We start from the raw sequence: 25,064 nt of genomic DNA on the forward strand, positions 1-25,064 counted from the left end.
TGAACACTAATCATAAAAACCTTGTTGGCAGTTAATGGCCTGATTTGAATCTGGTCCCTGTCCCTCTGAAACCCCGGGGTATAATGTGTGGGTCATTTGGTATAGTAAATATATCACAAGTGGTCCAAACGTTAGTGATTCACACTTAAATACTCATCATAACTTGTCAACACGTAATTACAAATGAAGGACTTATGCAAAGTAGGTCATTAGTGTAGTATCTTACAGTTAGATGTTATTATAGTATAGTAATTTCATTATTGAATATCCGGATGGTTATTTTTTTCAAATAACCATAAAGATAAAATGTGACAATATCGACAACAATATCCAAAAGGCCACAGGCATGTCTTGAAATTAGATTAGGTTAGCATTAAACTTGAGTTAAGTCTGTAATAGCTCACACAACCAATATAAGAAAAGGACTGAGGTGTACTTTGTTTTCCTTTATTTGTCCTTTGTTATATTCTCACATAGATGCAGACTAGAGATAATCTAAACATATAGGAAATTGCATTAAGATGAGGGTACATTAACTACTAGTTTAATTATTGTTTCAATGTCATTGAGAGATGACGGATTCATCACAATGTTTATATTTATCTATTATAATACAATCATTGCAGTTCACATCCTATTGTGTGTAAATACTTCCTTTATGACTCTGTATCGTTGACTTTATATTTCCACTCTTCTTTCCTCACAGTCCTGTGCCAACAATCACATGGAGGAAGATTAATGGCAACATCCCAAAAAAAGCCAGACTCCGGAAGTCCCAGGCTGTGCTGGAGATTCCCAACATTCAACTGGAGGACTCGGGAACCTACGAATGTAAAGCTGAGAATCCAAGAGGAGGCACTGCATTCAAAGGACATCTACAGGTCTACAGTGAGTTGTCTTTTGCTTTCCATCAGACATCTTACAAGAGCAAGTGTTGTTTTCTAGAATATTGGTCTGAATAGAAAAGTCTAAAGTAGCAATTTGACATAAGCTGTGTTATTCAAGCTGCTGAGTTTTAAGATTCAATGTCTAGCAGATACTCCATTAACAAGTGTTCATCACTTCAACCAATGAGCTATTTCTTTGAGTTTGGTTCGATATCTTTTCAAGCTGACGGCTGTTTTTTTTCTTCAAATGTTCAAAATGATCTGAACTACCTCTCTACAAGTTGTTTTAATAGAGTGTTGTTCTCTGTATTTTCTTCATTTATAATATGATCAAAATATATACAATTTTTCTCTAGTAGTTACATCCATGCCTTTGGATATTGATTTCCAAAATGCATGTTTGTAATTATTTTGTAGCTACACATTATTTTTTTTGTTAACAGATTAGACTCATTTCTTTAAATTAAATGATACATTCACAATAAAATCATTAAAGATTTTGATTATAAATAATTCAGACCAAACAATCTTGACCAATCCACTTATATTGTATTTTCCTCATATTAAAGTAGACATTTAAATGATTAATATTACAAAGTATAAGCTTATCAATTAAAAACATTGAGTTTTGTACAATTATAAGATTTTAAATTCAGGAGAGAATTCCCTTAAAGAACAGTTTTTCGTTTTCTAACCACTTTATAAATCTTACAATTTATAAAGTGTGCTGAGTTACTGCCTTTGCACACCATGGTAGATAATGGACTGCCTGAGCCTCGATGGGACACACAGCCAAGGCCCTGCACTTCTTGGCTCCCTCCATTCTGTTGACATCACAAGGAGAATAGGGAGCTAATTTGTAGCAGCCTCACGCTGAATGTAATTTACACAGGTCCTCTGGAAGCTTCAACTCGCATTGTGATCAAGACCTTGACCATACCATGCAATCAAACCACACAACACACATTCTACCAAAGGCGCCGTATGCAAAGAATAACAAATAACGTGCTTGGCATGTTCCTGCAGGAGAAGCAGCTCAGTGGTGGGGTTTCCTCCTTTCTACACACACTGTAAACACACCACAATGCAATATGTATCATTGGATACAGAAAGATGTTTGTATTAATATCTGGAAACATCGTTCACATTCAGTCTTTATGAATTGGTTGTTTAGTTCTGGTTGCATGTGTTATTTTAATAATGTATACACACATTTATAAAACAATTTTTTTCGTATTACTGCTATTACAGATTCACTTCACAAAATACAACAATTGATGTCCCCGTATGCATTTGTAAGTGAAGTGCCTTATTTGAACGTGAAAACACGGAGCAAAAAGTATATGGTAAAGGAGATTAAGATAAGAGAGGAAAAAGACTTGGGATAGGGATTAACATTTCTTCACCTACACAAGACCGCAAAAATGATCCTTCCCTGTGTAAAAGGTTCTTATCAATGTCATATTTGTGTAAATGTACTGGAATGGAAGAATGTGCAACCATATGCAGCATGGACCCCAGTAGACAGAAAGAGACTACAAGATGAAAAGAAAGTACAAACAGCCTATACAGCACGCTGCTCAGATCTTGAATTGCGACAGAGTCCTTGCAGAATGTGAAGTGGAGGGAAAAAAAGGAAAAGAAAAGAAGGTTAAGGGTTCCCCGGGAAACACAGTTGCTGAGTTTGTCTATGGCATGGATCAGCCATTCAGAGGGAGAAGAAAAAAGAACAAGCTCACGTGTCTGACAAACGTTGCCCTGGATCTTTTCTTTCTTTTATAAATGCCCGTAAGGCTGTACTGGAGTGTCCAATGTGTATGGGCTTTGAAAAATATCCTATAAATACAAAAACTCATGTATTTTTTTAGCTTAAGTTAGAACGCCTCAATTTATTTCCCATAACAGCCTGCCCCACCTCCCTTAAGTCATTACCAATAAAAAGCTGTTCAATCCCATGAAAAAAGCATAATAGCAACATAAATAAACAGAGACAAGGGGAAAAGTGGAAAATATAATATGTCAAAACTAAAATCGTATCTTAATCGATGGGCAATATATAAATAAATTAACAACAAGACAACTTCTAATGTCTCTAATAACTACAGTGACAATAAGTACCATACATAGTCAGTTAAACATTTGATACAGTTCAACAATAAAAGCAGTATCATAGAGAGAGTGTATACAGATACAAAAATACAAATGAACAAACAATTCCTCATTAATGATCATTATACTCAAATATTTGGTAGCAAAACATATCCAATTTGGAGAGGGGCTTTTATTCTCTGCTAACAGGTATTTCTTTAAACTATTTTAGTACATTTTAAATGTGCGGTAGAAAAACATCCCATATTTTAAATAATCTGAACATGACAGTATGTAGCTTGTATCTGTTTTTGCTACAGGAAGTGAAAAACATCCTCATGATGTATGCCTTTTCTGGGAATGTTCTATACAAATATGGAAGAAAATAAGAAAATGTGATCAAATATATTGCATGTGTTGCTCCTCAAAAGCGTGCTTGTTGTTTTTACTGCCGTATAAAGTATACTTAACACCAGCCCTTTAGTTCTCCACACCACTTAACACATTTCGGCACCTTTATTTGATGTCTGGCTGTGAGCCAGCACCTCATTAGAAAAGGTTGGGCATTTTCACTCAGTTCTTCAAGGTCTAAATCCAGAACAAAGGACATGAAAAGAAGATGCCTTATTACTATAAGGAAAATCTATGCAGTGCAAAAGTACAGAAGAAATCAAACTTATTTTGCCTTGAGAGGATTCAAGGATTTTTTAATAAAGAACAACTAAAACAAATATGCAATATGAAAAGGCATAAGGTAAAACCGAGGCTTAAACAAACTATGGCTTATTTTAGGACTTTGCTACTAAGGGATTACAACTGCAATACATTTATACTTTCATGGATGGATTATTTACCAGGCCTGACAGACGCAGAGCCATTGGCCTTCGCTTGGAAAATGTCCATTAAAGAGATACCTACCAACAAAAAAGAGACTCATAATAAACACAAAGAAACATACATATTTAAAAATACACTCAAAACAACTATGGAGACATAAAAAAAACTACAAAGAGAGACAAACCCACCACAGACACTCAAAACAACTAAATAGAAACATAAAACAACTACAAAGACAAACAAAATGACTACAAACAGACAAACAATAACCTCAAAGGTACACATTATTTATAATGATTACAATAAGGTTAAATACTTTTCTTTTTGTCGCTGCTTTCAATTGAATCCAAACAATTCATTTCTAAAATTGCTCTGTAATTATTTTTATTTTTTTTTAACTGGATTACACTGTATTAGCGTTTTCTTTTTTGTAACGCTTTTAATGATTGTTTTGAAATGTTTCTGAATGCCATTTTATAACTGGATTTGCCTGCACTATATCTTAATGCTCTTAATGGTTTTCATTTTTTGTAAAGCACTTGGAATGGCCTTTTGTTAAAATGTTCTATATGCATGAACTTGCCTTGCCAGAGAGACGGGAAAAAATGAACAAAAAAAATAGCACAAGCACTACATTGAGACTCACATTTACCACAAAGGAACACATGATTTCCTCAAGGCTCACATACTGTAATTACCAGAAAGATACAAAAGACACTTGAAAAGAGACGAAAAAAAATACTAAGAGACACACAGATCACCCCAAAAAGACTTAAAGGTCCCATGTCATGCTTTTCTGGTTATTACCCGTCCCCTTGTGTGTTATGAAGGTTTTTCGGTCTGCAGAGTCACAAACCCTCAAAGTACACCCTGTAGCGAGTAAAACTCTAAAACAGAAAAGACCTGTCTATGCTGCCCCAGAGCGCCTCGTTGGAGATTTCTCTTTTTCCATTTGTTTCTTTGTGGAACCGCATGACGTGATGCGGTTCCCGGAACCAAAATGGACCAATCCGCGGAGCTCCTCCCAAACCAGGACATTTAGCGTACATTTTCAACTAACAGGGAGTCCCATTGACTTGCATAGAGCTCCCTGGTTGGTAATAGACGAGTTGGGATCGCGGAGAAATGCTCTCCGCGATCCATTCTCACAGCGTTTATACTGTAAACGTTTTTCTTAATCAATGTCAAGCCACACTTATTGTTTTTACTTCGGCTGTGAGTGTTTGTGTGTGCCCAGGATGAGTTTCGCTTGTTCTCACTGTATCGCCGAACCGGAAACCACACCAGTAAGCCAGATCATTGAGCCGCGAGCCTCGCAACGTCCCGAACAATCAGACCACACTGGGCTCACAGGGAGGAGGGGGGCCGGAGCTCCAACAAGCCGTTTAGGACAGAGAGTGAATACACATACTATACAGAGATGCTGTATGAGAAACCAATGTGAGTTTGGAAAATTGCACAATGTAAATCTACTTTAGAATACCTCAACAATGGAATTATGATCAGTAGAAATGGCCATGACATGGGACCTTTAAAGAAGACACAAACAAACAACGCAAAAGAGGCTCAGTAGCAGGGACGGACTGGCCATCGGGACGTTTGAGACGAATCCCGATGGGCCGGTTCTGAAGTGGGCCGGTCGGACGATGTGGGTCGGTCAGATAAGTCACCCCCCCCCCCCCCCCGTCGATAATTTACTAGCGGTATTTACTCACTATAGCACCCCCCCCCCCCCAGTTGTTGTCCAAGTCCGCCCCTGCTCAGTAGAGAATAATATGCAGTGAGCCGGTGGTGGTCCTGATCACTCTCACAGTGTTCCTTTTCACTACAATGACATTCATATTATTTGGCATTTTACATGGCTACTCACTGAAAAGATCAATCATTTGACACAAGATCTTGATTTAAACATGTTATTTATTTTAAAAGAATGTCTTAGCTTCCACAGAAAAATGTTTACGTTTTAATGCAAAGTAACAACAAAGTGTGTGGAACTGCTGCAATAGCATTGTTGTATCTTAAAAAAATGTCATTGACCAGTCTTTACACTCTGCCAGAGCCCATACTGTGTTCCCTCGAGTGTTTACTTCCTGTCTGTCTTCTTCTACTGATTTCTCTATCACCCAACCTCCTTCCTTATCTCGCGCAGTTTTCTTATCCTTGTTCTATTTTTCTTTAATGCCAATAGTTCAGCTGTCATGAATTTAATGTTTCATGCTCTTCAAAGATATAAACAATGGTTATTCAAAAAATGTCTGCTCATAATCCCTCGATCAAAGTATTCTTAGCAACGTTCTGCTGTCCATAGTAGCGGTCTAACGTAAAAAAAAAAGATCATAATCATCATAATCTAGCATTCAACAAAGCAACTTTATACTAATTACAATAAATACCTATAAAGTCTGCATGTTTTACTCCTTTTGTAGGAGAGTTGGTGGGGCCTTTCATATTGTGGCGACTGTCTCAAACACGACCTCTTGGCAGTGTATTTGTGGCCGTTTTTCTCCTCCAAGTCCAGGTGTCTTGGGTGTGTTTCAAGGATATATTACTTATTCTAAATCTTCTTCTTTTTTCCTATCTGTAAGCCCTCCCTCAGTGGGTCAGAATGATTAATGATACCCAGATGGATAGTGGAGAGAAGCTCCAATGGGAGTGCAAGGCCATGGGGAGGCCCCGGCCCACATATCACTGGCTGCGGAATGGTTTGCCCTTGACATCCCAGGTACGTTCCCTAATACACACTACCCTCTCCTTTTGTTGATTGTACCAGATGGAACTACCTGCCCACTATATGTAGCATTATCACTTTAAGTCTATATTTAGATATGCTTTTTTATTGTTACAGGGTCGTATGGAAATAGTGAATGGCGAACTGACCATTCACAGAGTGCAGCAGACGGACTCGGGAATGTACCAGTGTGTTGCGGGAAATAAATACGGGTCCATCAACTCTAATGCTGAACTCAAGATTTTGGGTAATTTCACATTCTGTTTATTCTTTATATTCGTCCAAAAAGGACATTTAAATCATATTTTGGGTTATTGTTATGATGCCAAGGACATGGACATTCTTGATACTCTCCAATGATAAGAACTGCAGACTGAGTATTGGCATCTGAATAAGGTGCCGGATGATAGGTAAGGGAGATTGAAATGCAAGTGTGGAACGCTGAACTGGGAGATGTGCTGATTGCCAATCAATGGTCCCTGATTTAACCCAGACAGGGGACGGCATGAATAAAAGAAGGACTCTCATGGTTATATTCAATGAGGTGCCTGCACGTATCAAGTTGAGGAGAGTCTGGAACAGTTCTTGGTTATATCTGGGGCGAACGAAAAGCAATGACTTGTAGATATAGATTTATACTAATGGGAGCAAACACTCGAGGAGAGACATCAATGGATTCTTTGATGGAGTTTAATTAGAGTCCATTAGAGTCTTATCTCCACTTTATCGTTTGTCATCAAAGCACAGCCTCCATCACAATTACTTAGAAAAAACAAACCTCTACTTTAGGCATGACTTTTAATAGGTAGTTATTAGCCAGTGTTTGCTATTTGATCTCTACTTTCATCTGTTTTATAACTGTTAGTGTGATGGACACTAAGTAATGTTTTAGGGTTTGTTGATTGTTATGTGTAAAATTGCCGAGGGACTGCAGATGGGAAAGCTTTAAGCTAAAGTCTGGAGATTCATGTATTTTATTCGTTCAACAAAGAAATACAAAGAAAATAATATATAGGTGCTGTGCTAAGATCAACCTTTTGAATCACAATTAATCGCATGACTTTCTGCGATTAATCGCATTGTTATGCGCAACATTCTATAATTAATTCAAAAGTAGTGTATGCCGCACTTTTATTTTAAGTACTGCTATTGTGTGCAATAGTGCAATATCATTTGGTTTGCAAACACTTTGAACAAATAGGTGCTTTTAACAGCAGTATTCCCTTTACACAGTAGCAGTTAAACAATGTCTTGTAAATCTCAACTAAAACATGAAGTAATGTATCACATCAAATATAAAACCAAAGCTATTTTCCACTGCCAGGGCATTAACGTGTTATGTTGTTTGTATCACATCAAATATAAAACCAAAGCTATTTTCCACTGCCAGGGCATTAACGTGTTATGTTGTTTGTTATAAAACAAGTTACCCTCAGAGTCCAGTGATAGGACAATTCTACTTTGCATTGGTTACAAATAACTTTGGTTCTATCATCTCTGGAAGATATCTAAATTGTCCATGTAAGAGTTTGGTTCCTTTCTCAATTTTTATGGCCAGCAATCTTAGGCCCACCCAAAATGCTCTCATTGGTTGAGACGTGTGATGACGCCCACCCTAAGCCAATACTGATCAACATTTTCACCCTGTGACCCATGGTTTGTCTGTATGTGTATTCATAGCCAGTGAGCAGCAGACTTTCAAAATAATAATAAAAAAAACTGTTAATGCGCAATAAAATAATTGTAACCGTTAATTAATTAATGCGTTAATATGCGATAAGAATTTTGCCCATCCCTAATATATATATATATATATATATACACAGTATACTGTATATATATATTTTTTTAAACAGCAGAACAGGAGTCACATGTACTTGAACATTTTTGGGCACCAAAAGCCAAGGGAACTGTGCTCTTTAGACGCACATGTATGGCTCCAGGCTGAAAACGTAACCGACTGTCCAATGTTCTGTGCTGATGCACTATTTTCTCCCTGTCATCTTCTATACCGGGATACGTCTGGTGACACCCATTCCCCTTTCATATTTCCCAGAGGGACAGTTTGATTTACTGTCTGTGTGGCATGCCCTTTTTTGAAGGGGAATCTTTGGCATTTTGAAAATCTTATTGCAAATGGATGTTTTTTTTTGTGGGAAAAATCTATACATTGTTTGTCTCTTAAAACATTAGATTAGATTCATTTTAAAACAGCCACTTTTAAGTCTTCTCGGTGTTATCTACACAAGTGAGAAGTTTGGATTTGTATTAAGTTTTATTTGACCTGACGAGGAAGTGCTTTTGCCTTCCTTTGAGTCACTGTCACAATGATGGTATTTGGTAGCTGGTGATGAATGTTTTCATAACTATGCCCCCCAGGCATGTCTTCCAAGTGACCTGTGCTCTGCGGAGATGTCCACAAGCAAACACTATCAGGACAGATTAAATGGCTAATACCAGCCTGCAGATGAGCGATCACTGGAGGCCAGACGGGGGCAGCGGCTGCCCTCATGCCTGTGATCGTGTCCCAGATCCAGCTCTTCTGGGAGGGTGGCGGGTGAAGCAATAAGGGCACTGCTGCCACCAGCTGCAGGCCTGCTCTTATTTTGATTAAAACAAATACTCACAGCAACTGCTCTGTTTTCTGCTGCTCTCCGTGTCTAGAGGGACCTCTGCCACTCAGGCAACTACTCAGCCTCAAAGACACAAATGTTTCAGGGAGCAGGGTCAGCCTGTAGCTACACATGGGATTGAATTGTCATTGCAAATAATGTCACCTTTAAAACATCATTCGGGATTAGAATAATCACAGTTGACAAAGCCTCGCAGCCTGTGAATGGCCTTGATGTGTAATACAGCTGTATACCACTACCACATCGACTTAAGTGCCTGAAGCCTTATTTAGACCATTAGTGCCTAATTTATTCTCTCGAGCTTGCTGTGAATGTTAAAATAATAGAATAAATATGTATTTATTATTCACTCAAGTGGCCTGGTTAAATATGGGTTAAAAACATAAAGCAGTACAAATCATCACAGCATGTAATCATTAACATTATGACAGCTTTTTAGTAATTAGGCAGCACAATAGATTTGTAATGGGTACTGAATTAGCACAGAGATAAGACCAAGTATACCACATTATACAGTATATTGAAAGCATGTTTAGCCATTGTTTGTATAAAAGCATGCTTTGTAATTATTCACATTGAAAATTGGGTTATTACTTAAAAAAGATTAGCATTTTGATCATGCAGCCATATGAGTCATGATGTGTCAGTTAAAACCCTCTAGCATTTTTGAAGTAATTACTTTGAAATGCCACAGTTGAAGAGGTGCGACAAGTATGTTGAAACGTATATTACATTTTAGCAGCCTCGCAATTAATTAAAACTATATTTAAGACAAACTCACAGAAACTGAAGTTATTCAGGTTGTGTTCAGGTGTCACTTGCCATTGTTGGTTTTCCATTGAGCTGAAAACAGCTTCTCACATTTTTAGAAAGCAGCTTGTCTTAGTATTTAATTTTTTTAAATAACAAATAATATAAAAATACATCATTTATACAACGCATTTACTGGTTGTCAACAACACTATCTAAAGATAGATTTAAAAACAAATTTTTAAAACAAATAGATTTATGATATTACATATCTTACAAAGAAATTAATATATACATAATTCCTATCATCATATTGTATCTTAACTTATTAAAACATTTAATTAACCATGCTTGTTATGACAAGAGCAAGAGACAAGAGAACTTGGAAATAATACATCTCATAAATAGTATAGAAGTGTGTGGGCTGATATGACTTTATTATTTTCTATGTCTCTCTTTAAATGTAAACAACACATTTTTTGTGTCTTTCACAGCATCGGCTCCTGTCTTTGTCCATAATCCTGTGCGGGTCATTGCTACACTTGGAAAAGATATATTTCTAGAATGTAAACCCAAAGCATCGCCCAAACCACGGATAACATGGAAGAGAGGAGACCGGAGGATACAGCAAAGCAAAAGGTACAGCAACTCTTAAGAAGCATTGTGTGACACTGTAGTAGCTCTGTGTGTGAGTGTGTGTTAGTTATAATTATTTTGTATATGATCTAATAGAAATGCATTGTGCTATTGATCCATGTAGGAACAATTCTCCATTTAAACAGCAAAGCTGGCAGGGGATACCAAGGGTTTCTGCAAGTCCTTGAAAATGAAATGAAATTGTCTGAAATTGAAGCCTAAAACGGTCTAAAATGTTCTCTCAAAAAAATAATCCTCCACCGTTGTGTTAACTTTAAATAATAAAGAGAGGGCTGTCAGAATACATTTTTTGCTCAGCCGGAGAACTGACCCACAATGGATAATTTCCCACCATGAATAAAGGTTCTGCACCCTGCTCATAATTTAGTCCAACACATCCATGAAGCGTTTCATAATCTCCATGGTGACTGCTTTGTGCTTTAGAAATGAGATTTAGCCAGATTTAAACTTAGATTGCTACATGTCAATACATGTTTGAACTTCATACTGCACCGTAACTGTTAGGCTTAGTTTCATTAGGTGGCAACTCATTTTTCTTTATGCCTCTGCCAGTATGAATGGTTAAATATAGTAATATACTGTAATATAAACAAGTTCATTATATGATCTTGAAAAGGTCTTAACATGAACTTGAAACCTGCAGAAACCCTAGAGCCAGTGTTCTGTTTACCTCAGCACAGAGTCCACAGACGTATGACCTCAAACCAAACCATAGCTCAACCTTAATTTACAGCTCAAAATTTTTAAAACAAAACATACTGAGTTCATGGTAACATACTGCATATTAAAAGGTAGTGTTGTTTTTATTAAAGCAACATGTATAGCTCCGACAGATCAATATTAATGCCAATTAATATTGATCTCTGTAGTGGCAATGTTTTGTGATCTTAAAAAATGCAATAAAAACTAGAAAATGTCCCTCCATGTAATATCTCTATAGTAATGATCTGCTTAATGCTTTTTATGGGCATTCAAAATAGCAATATTCTATGTGAAGACACCCTAAAAATTAAATTCACCGGGATAGGCTGCGTCATAACCAGAGCTCTGTTTTAAATAGTTTACTTTTTTTTTATTCCTCTGCACAGTTTAGAGAAAAGAACGTTATATGAGAAAGTTAATTGCCCTGTAAAATATGTATGAAGTCATGAAAAGTTTGTCCCTCCCAAAAAATTGTTTTTCATCATAGTTCCACTGCCTAACTTCAAGTGTTATCATTATGGCTCTCGCCCCTCAGGAATTGCATACATGTCTTGTTGTAACACATCACAGTTTCATTACTGTAACCAAAATGAAGTGTCACTGCTAGAATAAAACACCTTAGGTACAGGAAAGCTCTGGAGACACATCCATAGCCCCCCCTCCTTCTCATGGATGCTGACAATTTAGACCGTACAATTGCATTTGGAATCCACACGCAGTTTGATGCATCATCTTTTATGAGAAACATCTCTCCGTCGCTCCTAGAGGGGGGCTTAGCGGGGCGAGGGTCCATCAATCAAACTGAGCGACACCACTGAAATACTCAGTGTCCCGAGTTCTGAGGGAGATAAGATTCAGCTGTCTGTTCCACAGTCTCGCAGCAAAAAGCCAGTTGATAATCAGATCTGTGAGTGTCCTTCAAAGAGCCAGCGACTTAACTTCAGGCCAAATTGAAAAAAGGAGTAGTTGGTAATTTCAAAGGTTGGTGCAACTGAATCTTCCATTAAAGAAAAGTGGTCCTCATCACTAATTGTGGGTGTCTGTTGTCTATAAAAAACCTGGCTACAGTGAAACTGATGGATGTGGATGAGTCTGTGAGTGTGTTGCCCCTAAATGGTGATTAATGACCCTGGCTTGTCTCGATCTGATAAAAAGCCTTTGAGGTATTTTTCATACTCTGGCAAATCTATTTTTCAGTGGTTTTGGCGTGCACCGCGGGGAGAGTCATACCTGTTCGAAAAAACACCTTGATCTTGTTTTCATCTGACTTCTGATAAAGTGGTGTCTTAAGAGAGCAGAAAATTGTTCATGGACGTTATTGGCAAAGTAGTTAATTTCTTCCCCGCAGAGTAATTCATCATTCACTATTAGGTGCTGGCATTGTATACAAGCCGTATGTGGTCTAGTTTCCTCAAAATGTCATCGCGGCTGTGTTACTTTTATACCAGAATAGAATGTTTGACACATCTTAAAGGTGATTCTGTACAGTGCGTTAATGAGCTGGATGGTTAAGGGGTCAACGCTCATCTGGAGATCAACCTTGTGAAAGGGTGATTTGTATCTGAAAAAGGTGAAACGAACAACCTTCTTAGGTCTTGGCCAGGGTGACTCCTGCAAGGATTTTCTGCCACTACCCATAATAAAGTAAAGAGTTTATGGATGGAGAGACGTTCTGTTCTTAGAAGAGCGGGGGAGGAATCGAAACAGCTTCACGTTTATCTGACATTGACAGCTGTGCTGACTTAATGAGTTTGTAATTAACATGGATTTCCGCTAATGTTCAGGGCTTTTGTCTCTTAAACAGAAAGTATTAATCCCATTCGTTTGAGAGAATGTGGCAGACTCAGTCAAAACCCACGGACTCTTTGTTTAACAGTCAGACAGTGCATGATTTGGCCTTTTGTATAAACACTGATAAGTTGTTTTTTTATTTGAAAAATGCAGTCTGCTTGGCTTCATATCAGAAACTCTCCCCATCATGGTGTGATCTTCTGATGTTTCCTTGAAATATTCTAAGGTTGAATGTATTTGCATATTCTGTATGCCCAACAGTCCCTTCATGTCCTTTCTGCCTCGGTGTCCTTGTTGAATGTGAATTACCTTCTCAATTTGAAACATGTCTCCTGGCTGCAGATTGCTTCTGAATTGTCTGAATGTGTGGCGAGATGTTGCCACGCCTTTGTGAGTTTCTCTGTGCCAATTTCAATCACCTTGTCAATGATGAAACGGCTTACTGCAGTAAATATAAATGCCAAACAATATGAAGTCGAATAAAAAGACTTCATCCCAGCTCCATCATTTTGACTGTGTGCTTTTGAATAAAATCGATATGCTATTGAAAACAAATACTTTTTAAAATATGCATTACCACCTCGGTATGGAAGGCATCATTTAAATGTGATATACATACGTACCACAATAATAAAGAAGTGCTTGCACAGGACACTTCACTTCATAATGCTATACATATATATGTATGATTTTCCTCTAAAGCCACCATATGTTATTTACAAGTCTGAGCGACATGTTTATACAGCGTTGCTTTTGTCCTTAAGTTGCATAAGAGGCTACTTATGTTATGAATGCAGGCGTGGTGTTGTTTCTTCTCTCTAGTACACTTGTTTTTTCCCTGGGGGGGAATCTCAATGATATCCACTTCTGGGTTTGACAGCTTTAGATGCAGTGAATGCAGGAATACTTATGGTCTGTCGTGTGGGTTCATAAACAGTGTGTGTGATAAATGCGGAACAAATAATAAATGTATAGACATTTGAATGCAGAGGGACAAATAATCAAAACATCTATTTTATTTCAACTTGTGTAGTGCTCTCCACAAATGATGCTCCGAAACTGTCCTGTAATGGATTTGAAATGATACTGTAATTACTCTAATAGAAGCCCATTGTGCTCTTTCAAAGGCATAAGATCAGATATAGTGCATCATTGGACCCAAATTGAAAGTCAGAAGAATACTGAGTTTCTTTGTTCCAAACATTGCTTTGGTGTCACTCTTTTTTTTCTGACCATGTGTCCCTATTACCTTTATATGTATCTTTAGTAGAATCAGTGTTTTATCATGTTCAAGATAGGGCTACTTACTGGTATCTGCAAATCAGGTTCATTAACATATTCCAATGGTCGATTGATTCTGAGTGGAAAGGGTTCATTTCCGTCTCTCTTGATGAAGGTTACATACAATCATTTCACATCCTTCACACATCCCTCAGTCCTCTAAGTGTTTATTTAAACAACTTACTGTCAAATACTTTTCTGCCCTTCAATTCAGTGATAATAATTTGCCAGCGGTAAACACTATTTTGTTTTATATTTTCCACTGCAATCTCTAGTGGATGATCATTTCAAGGATGTCTGAGCAGTTTATTTTATCTCATCCCAAGTAAATATTTCTATTCCTGTAACCCAACAAGACCACAAGCATAAAACCTCATGCCTAAATGTGTCGAACAACTCATCATTCCTGAATTTGTTTTTCATACCAGTATTGATTTGTTTGTCCTTTCTCACAGGATTATGTTGCTACGGAACAATACTCTGAGAATTGTTAACTCCAGCCGAGCAGATGAGGGGAACTATGTGTGCCGGGCCGAGAATGAGCTGGGCTCGGCGGAGATGACTGCCGTATTGTGGGTAAAAGGTAAGTGATGCCCTGGGGGCCTTTATCTTCTGCCAAATTAGCACAAGTCAGCCACCAGTAAACAGTCCCCAATGTCATTTCCCCCCCCCCTTACCTTTGCTCGGTTGCCAGGAAATGTATTGTGCTTGCTCAACCGTGAACCAAGGACTCTCACATTCAAGAATCATATTACAAGGACACACTTTTACAGCGTAAAGGCCTGAGTCTCATAGATGCACTGCACACCACACTCCAGATCAAAGAAAAGCAGGATATTTGTTTGACAAAGGTGCCGCTCAAGCTGTGGTTGGCCCAATCGTGACTGCTCTGACGGTGATGTCACAGTGAAACGCAGCTACTTGGCGCTATAGCTTCTGGTTAGCCTGAGGTGACAGTGTAGCAGCTTTGTGCTTCCAGAGGCCATGCGTGTGGAGCTTAGCCCGATTCGAGTGGAAGTGACTGTGGGGGAGAGCGTGGTGCTGAGCTGCAAGGCTGCCCATGACACCTCGCTGGATGTGGCTTTCCAGTGGTTCTTCAACCAGAGGCCCATCAACTTTCAACAGGACGGTAACCACTTCGAATACATCCAAACAGTAAGAGCACGAGTAAGAGCAAAAGTAAGACTATGAGTAAATGTATTATATTGGTTATGTACCTATCTGTGTACATGTCTATCCGTCTTTTTTTGTTCATCTGATAACCCTCCTGTTGTGTTCATTTCTCCCCCCTTACTCTGGTGTTCCCGGTCAAATTTGACCGGTCTGTTTTAACTGCTATTACATTAACACAAAAGCCATTAATCATCACCAAATTGTATTTAACACCCCTTTAAGCTGTCAACAATTTCTCAGACTACTGGTTTATGTGAATAACTTCAGTGAATGTACATACACTGAAAATGTATTCCAAACTTAACATTTTGTTGATTTTTTGGGTGTGTACTATCTGATTGATGAACATAATTGAGGGTTAACCCCTCATTTTTGACTGGGAACATCATAGGTGTTAAGAAGACTAAACCACTCAAATTCTATGAAAGTGGTGATCCAACCCAGTCTCCTCAGTCTGCATACAAATAACACAACTTTACTCTTTGGAAATGCTTGCAATTGATACAACCGTTAATCAGCAATTGCACATGTTCATATACCTACTTAGGGCCTTGAAGCAATCACATGTAAAACACAATATTTATGATTGATGAAAGTAGTAAATCGGTCAGATTTGACCCGAACACAACAGGAGGGTTAAGTGTTGAAACATAACATTTGTGATCAGTAACATAATTATGTATAATAAAATATAATGCCCTTGAATTGCAATTGTATCGCAATTGTATCTTTTTGGGAGAAATTAAAACACAAATAGAGACTCGTACTTGCTTTGAAAAGTATTACGGCTTCAAACTCACTCATAAGTGCTTCTGAATGACAAATAGAAAGGAATATAATAAGGACAATTATGCTAATATTGAAACTTCAACATGTTAATTAAATCACAGCTTTGTAAAACATGCTTATGAATCCATTCACAAATTCCACCAACAATATTCAGGCGCCTCCTGAATTGCAAGTATGTGAGTCTGATTGTTTCCGTTGTTCTCTCTGACTTCAGTCGTCAGGAAAAGGTCAGAGGACACAGGGTCAAGGATCCTCTGAGGAAGATGTCGCATATATTTTCCCAGCTGAGCAAAACAATAAATCCTCCCACTCAAAAATGCATTTAACCTTTGACATCCTCCAATATCAGGGCTTCATTGATACCTTGCCATTTCACCTCTTCCTTTTCCTGGACCCTTTCTGTTGTTTGAGTTTTTCTTTTTCTTTGGTTTACCATATTATTAACTGCACTGAAAAAACTGAAACGTTGACTTTGATTAAATCTATTATGTCAACAAATGTCACACTACTGTATTAGGTTAGTTGCAAGCAATAATATTAAGTTAAACCTAATTTTATTTAATCTTAATATGATTGCTTTAAACTAACCTAATACAGTTGGGAAATCTGTTGACATAATACATTTGATTAAAGTAATTGATCAGTTTTTTTCAGTGTGGACATATCAATTATTGTAGGCTAAACTGAAAATTTTGAGTTTGGTCCTATGTATTTTTATTTTATTTTAAGATGCATCATTTTGAAAAGTACATTTCCAGTACAAAAGGACCTTTTGACTATGTAAATGTAGTCTATAAAAAAACAAACATTTACTGACTTTTTTGGATAACTTAAAGTGATGTTGTAAAATAACAACCGGGGGCCTTACAGGGTTAAACAAGCGTAATTTACACTTATATTTGTACAAAGAAACATTTCCAATCTCCACAATACAGAAACTATTGGACACACAAACCATAAAATGAAGTTGAAAACAAATGTACCAGAGAGCAGGGAGCCCTCTTTATGTCACCATTCCTTCAGTGGATGTTAAAATCACATCTGTCCTGTGTGTCCTCTGCTACTACCAATGCTCTGGAGAGAAAGTATTTACAGTGACAATCCTTTACACAACAGATTCCTGGCTGATGCATGGTGTGTAATTTTAATCAGGTTTCTTGCTAAACAGCTGCCTGTAGACCTTGAATTATTCCCAGCCTTGCCTTAGGCGATTCTCATTTCAACAGAGAAAATAGGAGTAGCTGAAGAATGTAGCAAGCGAGCACCTGAATTAAACAGGAATCTCTCAAGCCACATGAGCCTCTACAAGATGTAAAGGCATCACACTTCTTTTTGTCAAGCACATTTAGGCTTGCTTAATACCTAACCTGTTTGTATTCTATTCCTTCCGATTGCAGCAGTCGTCCACAGTGGACCTGATGATCAGGAGCATTTTGTTGAAGCATGCTGGGAAGTATGGGTGTCGGGCCCAGACCAGCGCCGACACTGTGTTTACAGAGTCTGAACTCCTTGTGCGAGGTGAGCTTGTCATGTGTCGGTAGAACAGTACTATGTGATGTCGTGTTCACTCTTTGGTGCAGGCAGTGACTCTCTGCCCCCTTTAAACTGAACCACTAAACCGAAAATCACATTTATTCTCTTACTGAGTTATTCTTGGCAAGCTTAGTCCAGTGGAAATGGACACAACACTGTGAATCTAGCAAATTGGCTCCAATTTGTGCCGCTGCTTTGGGAAGTTTTCTAATGACATCAGACATTAAATATTTGCTCTTGATGGAGACAATTGGACAGCACTTTTTCCACATTATTGCCCCCTTTTTAACCTTCTGATCTTGATTAATTTGTTATAGTCACTGTGAGTAAGGCTGACAGACGGTCTGCCTGCATGAACAAGTTTAGTGTGTGCTGTTAAACAGATGAAAGGCTAAAATGGCTAGTGATCAGATTCTGTGGCTGTTTCTGATTGTTGCTGATGATGTGATGAAAAGGTTATCATGCACACAGATGCTGTAGTTTTTCGAGGCTATGACCTCAAATACTGTTTACACATGTCTTTTGAGATGTCAGGCCTGGAAATGTGTTAATGTCTTCTTTGTTTGTGCTTTAGCAGAAACAGTGATACTATGGGAAACACATGCTTTTTCACACGGTGTTACATCATTTTTTCAAATTAGTGAAAAGAGAACATCCAAACACACATTATGGTGTTTTTTTACGACACTTTATTTTTTTCATATACAGATTAGTCTACTCTCAAGTGACCAAAAGTAAGAATAAGATAATGCTTTAGTTGCATTTTTAAACATAGCATTTCAGAAAACGTGTAATACAAAAAACTAATATTTTGAGTCATCGACTGGAGAAATGTCATGGCAATTTCTTTCTAACCCTTTCCCCCTGTATGGAAGGGTATGCAAATATTTCTTAAAGGCTGTTGAGTAAGATTCACATAAACACCATTTTTTACAAAAATACATTTAATTCCATCTACAGTATATTCTGTATATCCATAGGGGTTTGTTCATATATGATAGCATAATTTATATAATATTAAATTCATTATATTATGCATGGCTGTTGACATTGATAAACATAAATATCCCAGAATTCCCTCTGTTAATCTCGGTATTAGTTAACATAATTTAACAATTTTTAACCTGGCTTTAGCCCATATTCAGATACACGTATTTAAGTAATCAACCGGGGGGGTTATATTTTATAGTTATATCTATTGGAATAAACTGTTACCCTAATCACCTGAAGTGTCTCCACCTTAGGATTAAATTAGACTCTGCAATATAAATATTGATTAAATTAACTGTGATTTGAGAGTTGGTGATTAGATTTTCCCGAAATATCTTTTATTTAAATGATTATTTAGAAAAGTTATTTAATATATCTTATCCATAAAATATTCATATATGTATTCTGGGTTTGATGTGTAATGTCTGGTTGTTTGTAATTAATGTGATTAAACATAAAGCTCCTAATAGAAGGCAGGAGATTGCAAATGCACCTTTCAGTGCAACCTTCTAATGGGCACTTTTTGGGGACACAGTACATTACTTTTCATTGAACGCACCAGCTGCCACCTTTTCATTTACAGCTGTTCCCCCTTGAGTCCTTAGTTGTTTCCTGCATTTGCAGATTAGATTTACTTCTGAAGAGGTAAACATATGTTCAGCTGTATTAAAACACATGAAGGTCCAAAACTCAGTCATGCTCAGAGGGATTGGTAAACAACCTTCGAAAACCCCAAAACCAAAAGCTTCAATATTTCTGAATTGACATGAAATCCTTGGCAGCAGATCTGTGTCAGACACAAATCCAGCCTCAGTTTAGATATGTTCATTTCTGCTGTTTGTTTGTGCACAGATTACAGCAGATAATTCATGTTGTCAGCATATGCACACAGCTGCACATCCTTCTTAATGCTTGCATGGTTGCATCCATTAGTGTGTCTAATGGCAACAATGCATGATTAATACATCTCAATATGGACCGGCTTAGAATTGATTCAAACAGCAGCAGTGATCATTTTATCCCCCTGTGTCTCGACAATCCTGAAACATTTGTGGTGTAGCAGTTGAAAGCTGTAATTTAATCTGTCTCCTCTCTCTCTTTCCTCCAGGCCCTCCCGGCCCCCCTGGAGTGGTGATAGTGGAGGAGATCACCGACACCACGGCCACCCTGTCCTGGACTCGTGGCCTGGACAACCACAGCCCTATCAGCACCTATAATATACAGGCCCGCAGCCCATTTTCATTAGGCTGGCAAACTGTCCAAACAGGTAATCAATAAGGAGCAAATTGCAGCCTCTAGACCTATGTGGTTAATGTGACGCCATACACAAAGGCTTTAATACGGCGTAAAGTCATGTACGGGGATCCTGATTAAGCTAGGATTTAAAATAAATAATTGTAAATCTCTGGTGGCAAGGGACATTTGTATCTTAAAGGTTTTCAAATCGATATTCAGACAATTACTATAACAGCAAACGACTATTTTCTGCATTAATATACGTGTTTAGTGTTCAACACAAGGAAATGCAGATGGATAGAAACGCTACTGCAGAGAAGTCATTTGAGAACAAAATCATTTTGTGTGTCTTTTCTTTTTTTACATATAGTGTCATGAAATATTCAGCTGGAACATAACTGTTTTACATTTACAGGATTAAACTACCAAAATAGTCAATCAGCTGAATACAAATGAATGAGTAAGCCTGTAAGCTATTTCTCTAATTCCACTGGAAATCTGCATTTTACACTGACTGTGGCATAAAATGCAGATGGTCAGTCTGAAATCTTCCTCAAAAGTTAAGATTGTTCAACACAGTTCAATTTATAACATGTAAAAACTGAACGTGGAGTTTTAATAATTGATTTAAATGACCTTACCATTTACCCTCATATACTGAGCTTTATGCGTCTTACACTCCACTGTGCCAAATCGTGATAAAGACGTTTTTTTTTCTTCTCAAATGCCCGTTTAAGAAGATGCCGTCTTGTGGTTGAACTTGGCTGTTGTTCAGTAGAGATTAGCAAAAGTTATTTGAGACAATATCAAAAGTGGTGAGTGGGAAATGAACCCTTTAGGCATGGATTATAATACTTATTTTATTAAAGATTTACTGTTAAAATGTGCTTATTTTATCTGTTACTTTGAGAGAAAAATGATCAACTACAATCACTTAGCGTTAAAGGATGAAGGCTTGCTAAGCATTGTGTGTAATCCATCTTAATATGCCTTGTGATGGCAGAGTTTAAGGTGTGATAATGATTCGTCCCCACAGATATATAAATCATACTTTGTATACACTCCTCTCACATCATGTCTGTTCAACTACATTGAATTCGATAAAGCACAATTAGGGCTCTGTGATATATTGTCAGTGTTGAAGTTGTTAAGATTAGCATAAAGGGGGGGATTGGGCTTTTCGCTCCCACTCCTCTCAAACAGAGTTATCAGCTCATGTTTGAAGAGCAGCTTGCTTGACAGAGTGGTCTCATTGTGAGCTGCTTTGGATGATAAGAGTGTAAGCTCCTCAGCGTCATGAATGTTGCTTTAGCATACAGAGACCTCTGGTTCATTTGTGACACGGATATGCTTTCAGTCAATGTTTGTTTGTTGCTGCGGGATCAATATTGACAAAGCGTGATTATGAGAGCCCTGAAGAAACTAGATTAGTTGTGTTACCTGCTTGTAATTCTGTTCAAAGTACATTCATAAATCAACTTTCTTTCAGTCTCAGGATGGGATTTAAAATGACATAGCTATATAAGTCCTCTGTGGAAATCAGCTTCCCTCTATGATGTAATGAGTTGTACTATAATGTACTCTAAAGCTGTGAGTAAGCTGATATTTAGACACCAAAACAACATCATATGCCAAGGTTTCCAGTAAAATGTGTATACCGTAGTCACCACCTTGTGAAAAAATAAAAAGCCAAGTCACAGTAGATCTGTAGGGAAGCTTTAATACTTTGCAGTTTTTAAGAACCAAGACAATGTTTTTTTGTGTTTTGGTGGTTCTCCAGCTTATTGGATTTAAAAAGAAAAAAATGGCTTTAAAGCTAACGCACAGCTTTTACACACAGGCGTAGGAATTATCCCCCACTTTTAGGAAACAGAATCTAATTCACCAATGTGTCATAGTCTAAAAGGGACAGGGATCATTTTTATGTTTATACTTGGCTTCTGGGATTTTATTACGACATGTCTGCATGTTTCTGAAATGGTTAATTGTAGTGCCTGTCTCTTTAAACCCCCAATTTCACTGGTAGCTCTAGTATATTCTAATGAGACCAGGTGGGACATTGAACGGCTTGTTGAATCCCACCATGTTTTCTGATCTGAGGCAGCCCACCAACAATAACTAGTCTGTTGACATATTTCACAGTTTCTGTGTTGGAAGAGATTCCATATTCCCAAACGTATGTGAACAATAAATAAGAAAGTGAGTTTTTGTATGATATGTCACCTTAAAGTAATCTTATGAATTCATCATATTCATCTTGTATAATCGTTTTCAGTTAAAAACCTGCCTGTTATTCAGGTCAGGAGACTGCCTTGGCATTATAGCACATAACTTTCAAATGATCAGGCCTAACAAAAAATTAAGTTTGACCGATTGCCTGTTTGTTAACCATAATTGCCATGCTGCAGACTTATTTAAACGTCGATGATTCAAACCCTGTTTACTCAATATGGATCAGAACAATCTCGGACACCCTTAAAGCTGTAAAGTCTTTCAGGGAATGTCTGACTGAAGAACAGGAACTGTGATGTGGTGCTTGTCCTGGTTAAATAAATACACATGTGACACTCTTGTGTGCAGACCCAGACCCAGTGACAGGAGACATGGAGTCAGCCATGGCAGTGGAGCTCAACCCATGGGTGGAGTATGAGTTCAGGGTGGTGGCCAGCAATGCCATTGGGACCGGAGATCCCAGTGCACCTTCGAGAGGAGTTAGGTCTAAGGAAGCAGGTACATTCCCTCAGCCTAAACAATACCTGTTATGCACTGCATTATATTCACATTATGACAGACAATAGCAATCACCAACAGTCCAGAAAGATGTATAATGAGAGCTGATGATTGATTGTAGCTAGAGCCAGTGGCACTTGACACTTCCTAGCCATGTTGTATTCCCATTGTTAATTCTCCATTTGTATTGGCCAAAATGGTTGAAAATAAGCTGCGCGAATTTCAACAAGTGTAGTGTTTTTGTCTAAGCATCCTTTTAATGCCCTGAGGCGTGGACACCGCAAGTGCATTATTTATGGTGAGCAGAAAAATAACTGAGACAGTCTTGATCAGGCGAGCCGCTTCACTAACTGCTCATTCCTCGTCTATAAAACACGATAATTACAAAGGTCATTGGTCATTTGGAAATGGCTTATTTAATGTGTCCCATCTACTCAGCATAATTAACAGACTAATTACTGTATCTGCACACGGTTGTGGTTATTCGTCCTTAAAGTCATGTTCTGTGATCAAGCGAAAGAGAGAAAAACAGGACACAGAAACCTGCCATCACTTTCAATTTGATTGACAGATATTTTTACTGCAGGCGCAAACACCAAACAATCACTGAGTTTTTGATGTTTTCTGAAACTGGTTTTGTTTAAGCATAGGTTTGTTTACTTGAGCAATGTTTTCTAAGCACATCATGAAAACATTTTATTTTTCAGTTTGTATTGGTTGACTAAAGATAATTAATTTGTTAAATTATAATGATGAATGAAAACATTTTTGTTGTGTGTTTTCAATTAGCAGAACAATTTCATGTGGTCTTAATTAACAATTGGTCCTAAATAACAATACAAAAAAGGAACAAAAACATAATTAGTGAATGAAAAAGGTGAAGGCTGAAGATTAAACTTCTTAAAAATACTCATTATAATTTCTTGGCTCATTATTTAATAGTTAAACCTTTTCTGATTGAATTTTTTAAATAAGCATATCTTAGTTTTGGAATTTGTTTTAGAGTCAACAACTATATTTTTTAACCTTTTAAAACAAATTGGTAATCAAGCTGCACATGCTTGACTTTTTGTTGCAACCATTCCAAAAATAGAAAGTGTGTATATAATATATAAAAAAAGAGAGAAGACTATTTTCCTCAGTCCAATTCCTCTTTTCTTTATTTCAAAAAGTGTTGGAGTGAGTTTTGTGCTGTTAGGTCAGTGATGCTTTGTTAACCTTTCTGCCTCACACAGTCCCGAAAGTGGCACCATCGAACGTCAGCGGAGGGAACGGCCGCAGGCACGAACTGGTCATCTCGTGGGAGGTAAGGTCCTCTGCCAAGCTCCCTCTGCATTACATGCGTAACAACATGTGTCCAAAAAAGGCAAATGTCACAGTGGGTCTGGTGTTTCAGTTACGCAAACTCAGGAGTCATGATGTTACTTTACTTATGCTATGACTTATGCTTTAATGTTCAAAACGGTCTTTATTTTTCTCATTCTGCCTGTGCCGCAGCACCTCTTTTCACCCTCTGTCTGAAACCAGAGCCCAGCCTGCTCTGATTAGTTAGCTGGACGGCTCTGTTGTGATTGGTCAACTGCTTAGAGATGTACCGCCTCTTAGCCTATCACGTACAATGTTTTGGAGCGCTAGCCAATAGAGTGTTGAAAATGGGGGTGTCACATAAAAGACTATGCATCAATGCACAAAAACCAATAGAACACACTACAAGGAAGGGAAAACCTTGAATTACCTGGATATACAATTAGACAGAGTTTAACATGTATTTATGTATTTAAGTTATAATTTATTGATACAGCATGAGTCCCCTCAGACCTTTAACCTTGGGCTCAACAAAATCATTGTACAGTATAGTTCACACTCTCTGAAACAAATACAGTTGCAAGAAAAAGTATGTGAACCCTTTGGAATTACCTGGATTTCTGCATAAGTTGGTCATAAAATGGAGGAAGCCACTGCTGTCCAGAAAAAACATTGCTGCACGTTTGAAGTTTGCAAAAGAGCACCTGGATGTTCCACAGCACTACTGGCAAAATATTCTGTGGACAGATGAAACCAAAGTTGAGTTGTTTGGAAGGAACACACAACGCTATGTGTGGAGAAAAAAAGGCACAGCACACCAACATCAAAACCTCATCCCAACTGTGAAGTATGGTGGAGGGAACATCATGGTTTGGGGCTGCTTTGCTGCCTCAGGGCCTGGACAGATTGCCATCATCGACGGAAAAATGAATTCTCAAGTTTATCAAGACATTT

At 37.8% G+C, this 25,064-nt stretch overlaps 1 protein-coding gene across 5 annotated transcripts in view; it reads left to right on the forward strand.

Moving 5' to 3' along the window:
- Positions 1–25,064, forward strand: part of cntn5 (contactin 5) — a 139,405-nt gene that overhangs the window by 102,954 nt on the left and 11,387 nt on the right. For 3 of the 5 annotated variants that reach the window (XM_079676861.1, XM_079676860.1, XM_079676864.1), the window contains 10 exons: positions 707–888; positions 6,398–6,534; positions 6,658–6,787; positions 10,418–10,562; positions 14,810–14,937; positions 15,334–15,533; positions 17,714–17,834; positions 19,948–20,106; positions 22,656–22,805; positions 24,041–24,111. In XM_079676861.1, the coding sequence (XP_079532987.1) occupies positions 707–888; positions 6,398–6,534; positions 6,658–6,787; positions 10,418–10,562; positions 14,810–14,937; positions 15,334–15,533; positions 17,714–17,834; positions 19,948–20,106; positions 22,656–22,805; positions 24,041–24,111 (1,423 nt within the window). The remainder of the gene's footprint in view (positions 1–706; positions 889–6,397; positions 6,535–6,657; positions 6,788–10,417; positions 10,563–14,809; positions 14,938–15,333; positions 15,534–17,713; positions 17,835–19,947; positions 20,107–22,655; positions 22,806–24,040; positions 24,112–25,064) is intronic. The other 2 variants (XM_079676862.1, XM_079676863.1) reach the window with 2 other exon arrangements.

The sequence above is a fragment of the Notothenia rossii genome (assembly GCF_949606895.1).
Source record: "Notothenia rossii genome assembly, chromosome: 4".
In the NCBI taxonomy this organism is placed as follows: Eukaryota; Metazoa; Chordata; class Actinopteri; order Perciformes; family Nototheniidae; genus Notothenia; species Notothenia rossii.